Below are 6,018 nucleotides of genomic sequence, written 5' to 3'. Positions count from 1 at the left end.
TCCTCTTTTCACTGCCAGAAGATTTAACCCTTCACTGCCAGGTCCCCACGACCAATCTATATAAATCCGCTGAGACTCCAGTAGTACCCGGGTGAGGATATTACACGGTAATCTGCATTCCTTGGCATTAGAGTCCCCTCGGTGGGAGTCCTCGGAGCGGCTCTCACGTTGGAGATTGTCACTTGGCGAGGCCCCATTGTCACTTGGTCGCCAGGAGAAGGAGATCACATGATGCAAACAGTCCGGCAACGAGACACAAAGGAGTGAGCAGAGAAAGTAACTCTAATCCCACAGACAAGGATCGGCCAGCAAAGGCTGATGAGCAATCAGTACAGGTGAGCAACGGATGGGCGGAAAAGGCTTGGAAATACATCATTTAAGAGGTTCTGCAGCAGCTGAGGAGTTACTCCACATCTGATCACTGGAACTTTTTTGGAACTTTTTAGTTTTAAAAGGAATGGTTCAGTTCCATTAAAATGAATGCTGAGCTGTAATACCACTCACAGCCTGTGGACAAAGGTGGCGCCATTTTTCAAAAAAAAGAAAATGGTTTGTTTTTGCCATTCTAAACAATCCAATTTCATTTTAAATGCTGATATCTAATATTCCCCATTGTGGCTGAGCAATGAAAGGGTTACACAGGTGCTATACATCGGTCTCAAATTTTAGCGAAGGACTTTATTAATGATTTTCGTGCTCCAGTCCCTAGGGCCAACTTTCCAAGTCCCCTTACAAGTACTCACTTGTCAGTAACATTTACTAACATTGTGTATTGTCATTAAAGGAACCCAGAAGTCCCCGGCACAGCCGCACAATGAACCTGAGTGAGTACGGGAGTCATCCTGCAGCTCCAGGGGGTAAACCACACATAGGATTTATAACAGCAGCACAGAGTATTTCAGGAGAGGAGTGTGTGGGAGGCAGCTGGTCTGCAATGATGTTAGTGGAGCATAGTCGTGTGTGACAGGAGCAATGTCATAATGTAAGGAAAGTAATGGAAGATCGTAGCACCATGGGGTAAAGGGCACAGCCTTCAGCAGCACAGAGTATTTCAGGAGAGGAGTGTGTGGGAGGCAGCAGGTCTGCTATGATGTTAGTGGAGCATAGTCGTGCATGACAGGAGCAATGTCATAATGTATGGAGGGTAATGGAAGGTTGTAGCCCCATGGGGTAAAGGGCACCGTCCTCAGCAGCACAGAGTATTTCAGGAGAGGAGTGTGTGGGAGGCAGCTGGTCCGCTATGATGTTAGTGGAGCATAGTCGTGCATGACAGGAGCAATGTCATAATGTATGGAGGGTAATGGAAGGTTGTAGCCCCATGGGGTAAAGGGCACAGTCCTCAGCAGCACAGAGTATTTCAGGAGAGGAGTGTGTGGGAGGCAGCAGGTTTGCTATGATGTTAGTGGAGGATAGTCGTGTGTGGCAGGAGCAATGTCATAATGTAAGGAAAGTAATGGAAGGTTGTAGAACCATGGGGTAAAGGGCACAGCCTTCAGCAGCACAGAGTATTTTAGGAATCAGCCATATGTTAGAGGCAGTATCAAGCCATTAGTGGGAATAGGACTACATGCAACAGGGGCGGTGTAAATGGGAGTAGAAACAAGGGGAAGGTCACAGACAGTGCAGAGCACCAGCAGCACAGAGTATTTCAGAAAATAATTGTCAAGATCTTGTGAGAAGTAATGACCTGTCCCGCTCATGTCTTGATGCCAATGTGTATATGTGTATATTAATAATGTGTATAAAGTGCTGTGGAAAGAATAGCGCGATATAAATTAATAAATATTATTGGGACAGGAGCAATGACATAATATAAGGAGAGAAATGGGGGGGAAAGAGCAGAGTTCCCAGGAGCAGAGTATTTTAGGAATTGGTCAATGATAGGTCCTTTGAATGGTGTCATAGCGCCACCTATGGGTGCACAAATGGTAATGAGAAGTATTCCCTTTTTTTTTTTTTTTTTTTTTTTTAAAGGAGGGGTGTCCTTGCCCAGTACTCCTGTGGTCACATTGGCCAACTTCAGTACCCCAAAAAGAAGATGCCCGATCACTCCCTTGTGCCTTCCGGCTGTGCCCTCAGCACTCGCATCCCAATCATGTACGGTACGTGATCTTACAATCATCTACTTGAAAACTATATTTCGTGAGGGTCCAAATATGAGGTACTACATTGTCCGCTAATGGTGCCCCATTTCTTCTTAGCGTCTGCTTTTTTGTGTCGCAGTTCCCCCAACGTCTGAATCCCCTGCACCCCCCAGGTGTGAGGAGACGAACGGTGAGTCTGGAGACCGTGGCCGTCCATCAACACAACCAGCAGAGGGCGATTAACATGCAGCAAAAGGAATACAGCAGGTGAGAAGCGACAGCTACATGGCGGCTAGGTAGCGGGAACCACAGCGTCATCTAGCGCTTGCTTTTTATCCTTCAACCCGTGCCCGATGTTAAGGGGCCGTTATAAAACTTTATTTTGTGCTGATATCGGCCCAAATACATTTATAATGACATCCTGTGTTTTTTCACCAGATTTCACCAGGGCTGGAGGCGACCATTTTATGGCAACGCAATAGAAAAAGAGGAATACAGGTAACAGCAATGGTCAATATCACTAAAACCTCAGCACCTCTCATGGTGGAGGACCCGGCCTAGTGCTCCATATAGCCTATTCTTTCATGTTGTCATGGAAACCTTGTCGTGCCAGAACACAAAGCACACCCATACACATATTATATATATATTATACACACATATACATTATATATATATACACACACACACACACACACATACACATACATACACACACACACACACACACACACACACACACACACACGGTTTTTAAGACACCTGAGAGAAACTAGAGAAGACATGTCATCAGAATTTCTCAGTAGTGCAGCCTCAGGCTTTGGGCCTACAACTGTAAATGATCGGCCCACACAACATGAGGCAGGATTCAGATTTTAAGGCACTTCTGAGATTTGTTTTTTTTTTTTTTTTACTTACACATTACTCAACTAATACTAATATCTCAGGAGAGAAATTAGACAACTTCTCAAGAAGCAGATGACTGAGAAGTGGAGCCTGGCCAGAGAGACGCTGATGAGTCAGAGCAAGGAGCTAGAAGCCCTAAAAGAAGCCGACCGGTCAGCCATACTTCAGGACCTGGAGCAAGAAAGAGCAAAAGCTTTTTTCATGAGGAGATACCGGGATGAGAACAAGCGGGTGAGTTCTGAGCATTAGCAGGTTATACTTCATAAGCACTTGGAGTTAGCCAGTATCATACTCCAGAGCTGCACTCCCTATTCTGCTGGTGCAGTCACTTTGTACATACATTACTTATCCTGCACTGATCCTGAGTTACATCCTGTGTAATACTCCAGAGCTGCACTCACTATTCTGCTGGGGCAGTCACTGTGTACATAGGTTTCATTACTGACCCAGTATTGATCCTGAGTTACATTCCGTATTATACTCCAGAGCTGCACTCACTATTCTGCTGGTGCAGTCACTGTGTACATATATTACATATCCTGTACTGATCCTGCGCTAAATCCTGTATTCTACTCCAGAGCTGCACTCACTATTCTGCTGAAGTCACTGTGTACATACATTACTTATCCTGTACTATACTCCAGAGCTGTGCTCACTATTCTGCTGGTAGAGCCACTGCGTGCATACATTACATATCCTGTACTGATCCTGAGCTAAATCCTGTATTATACTTCAGAGCTGCACGCACTATTCTGCTGAAGTCACTGTGTACATACATTACATTACTTATTCTGTACTGATTCTGAGCTGCATCCTTTATTATACTCCAGAGCTGTGCTCACTATTCTGCTGGTAGAGCCACTGTGTGCATACATTACATATCCTGTACTGATCCCGAGCTAAATCCTGTATTATACTCCAGAGCTGCACTCAATATTCTGCTTGTGCCATTATGCTTGTGCCGTGACTGTGTACATACATCACTTATCCTGTATTGATACTGAGTTGCTCCTCCTTTCATACTGCAGAGCTATACTCACCATTTTGCAGCCTTCAGAGCAGAAATCACCAGTGTCCCTTTGGTACTTGCTTTAGTGATTACCATTCTTGGAGTCTTCGCACCACTATACATTAATCTGATGTAGGCAAAACTAACTTCCCTCTCTTCAATAGAGGCACAGTATTTCTTTCAACCTGCTTGCTGACTGTTTCCAGTAACCAGCTGACCTGCGACTACAGATTTTATATAATAACTTTTCATATTTCTTTAGTTAATGGAAAGCAAATGGCAAGAAAACCGCCTGACTCGATCTCTAGAGACTCTAAAGGAGCGAGAACTGCTACAGTATAACCCGATAAACTGGAGTGGAACGCTGAAATAAGGAAAAGCTGAGAGGCAGGAGAAGGGGCCGGCGAGACCACCGTCTGCCAGAAGCAGCCTACATAGCGGAGGGATCAGACCCAGCCTGAAAGACCCAAGTCCTCGCAGCGCGGAGGATGTAGCACAATCCACTCTGCTGAATGTTGGGAAACAAGTAATTAAAGGGGATTTCCAGGAACAGCGTGATTGTTCTTGTAGGTTAATGAGTTCATAGGGCATGCTGGGAGTTGTAGTTTTACAGTCGCTGGAGTCTCAAGTCTGGAGCCCTTGGATAATGGAATCACGACCTTTTCTAAAATGGCCAATTTGGCACCGCTAATGTGCCACGCAGTCAAACCACGCACCCATTACAGTGAAAAGTAACTTTTTTTTCCTCATCAAAAACCATGTTGCAAAATTCCAGCATGGCATTGCCACATGGTATTCAGATACATGGCTGATTAGCAGTAACCATGGAGACACATAGTTTGGCATAGGAGCTGTATAAATCTTTTGGGACCACACTGAAAACAAATCGAGGTGGGGTTGGAACCCTATTGTAGAATGTATCCACTTCTCGACATCCGACATTTAGGTGTGTGGAGCAGGCTCAGGAGCTGAAGCCGCTCCATAGGTGGTAGATGCCAGGTGTATCATACAGCCAGCACCTGCACTAGCAGCAGAGATCAGAGCCACCCCCAATCTCTGATATTAAATGCCTCAATATATGTGCACAGCATTTAGGTAGCACAATCCTGCTGGGGTGTCAGCTCGGGTGCCCATTGCCCCCTCCCCTCCCCGTGATTGAGGTGGCCATTACAGACGTGGGCCTGCTGAATGCCCCCATCGCTGTACCCAAAAGAAGCTCAGCCACACTATATACTGAAATATTGTTGTATAAAGAAACAAATACAAGTCCCCTAGGGCGCTTAATACAAATTTAGAAAAAAGAAAAAAAAAAAAAAAAAAAAAAAAAGTGAGTTATTCAACTATTCCCAAATTAAAAAAAAAAAAAAAAAAAAATATATATATATATATATATATATATATATATATATATATATAAAAAATATACATATAAATATATATATATAATATTATATATAATATACATATATATAAAATATACATATATAAAAAATTATATATATATAAAAAAATTATATATATTATATATATATATATATATATATATATATTATTATTATTATTATTATTACTAATAATAAAGAATAAAATAAAATTACTTCTTTGACAGTCTACCAATGTATAAAATTAATAAAACCATAAAAGATAAAAATCACAATGAATATAAAAAAATCACCATCAAAAATATGCAATAAAAACATATGTACCCCAAAATTATACTTGCAAAGTTGGGCAGAAAAAAACCCCGCAATAAATCTGCAATTTGTGCACAGGCCTAAAAATAAAAAAAAAAAAAGCAGGAAGGAATTAAAGGGACTGTCTGGCACGGCTTGTGTCATATGCCTGCTGATTGCTGCTGCAGACAGCTCCTTTAATGGAGATTTGTATTTGAAGGCAATCCAGTGTTCCCTGTTATCAGCCATTTCAGGCTGATGGGAGGATGATAGTAGTGTTACTTATCTCCAGATCCGAGACACACAGAATATAAAGGAGGGGAGATGGAAAGTTTAAATAAGTTTA

The 6,018-nt window shown here is 42.6% G+C and overlaps 1 protein-coding gene across 1 annotated transcript; it reads left to right on the top strand.

Annotated features, from left to right (window-relative positions):
- Positions 1-257: 257 nt before the first annotated feature.
- LOC142249123 (uncharacterized) lies at positions 258-4,549 on the top strand. Its single transcript, XM_075320719.1, has 7 exons — positions 258-335; positions 785-824; positions 1,975-2,102; positions 2,224-2,351; positions 2,523-2,582; positions 3,032-3,221; positions 4,262-4,549. The coding sequence occupies exons 2-7, from the start codon at positions 815-817 to the stop codon at positions 4,370-4,372; spliced, it is 627 nt and encodes a 208-aa protein (XP_075176834.1). The 5' UTR covers positions 258-335; positions 785-814; the 3' UTR covers positions 4,373-4,549.
- Positions 4,550-6,018: the final 1,469 nt, after the last annotated feature.

Source organism: Anomaloglossus baeobatrachus, chromosome 8 (genome assembly GCF_048569485.1).
Source record: "Anomaloglossus baeobatrachus isolate aAnoBae1 chromosome 8, aAnoBae1.hap1, whole genome shotgun sequence".
Taxonomy (NCBI): Eukaryota; Metazoa; Chordata; class Amphibia; order Anura; family Aromobatidae; genus Anomaloglossus; species Anomaloglossus baeobatrachus.
Note: the sequence above shows the minus strand (reverse complement) of the source record. Positions and strands in the feature narration are given on the sequence as shown.

Coding starts and splice junctions, on each gene's coding strand:
- LOC142249123 (XM_075320719.1), top strand. Junction 2,103..2,223: donor TCGCATCCCAATCATGTACG/GTACGTGATCTT, acceptor TTTGTGTCGCAG/TTCCCCCAACGTCTGAATCC. Junction 2,352..2,522: donor CAGCAAAAGGAATACAGCAG/GTGAGAAGCGAC, acceptor TTTTTTCACCAG/ATTTCACCAGGGCTGGAGGC.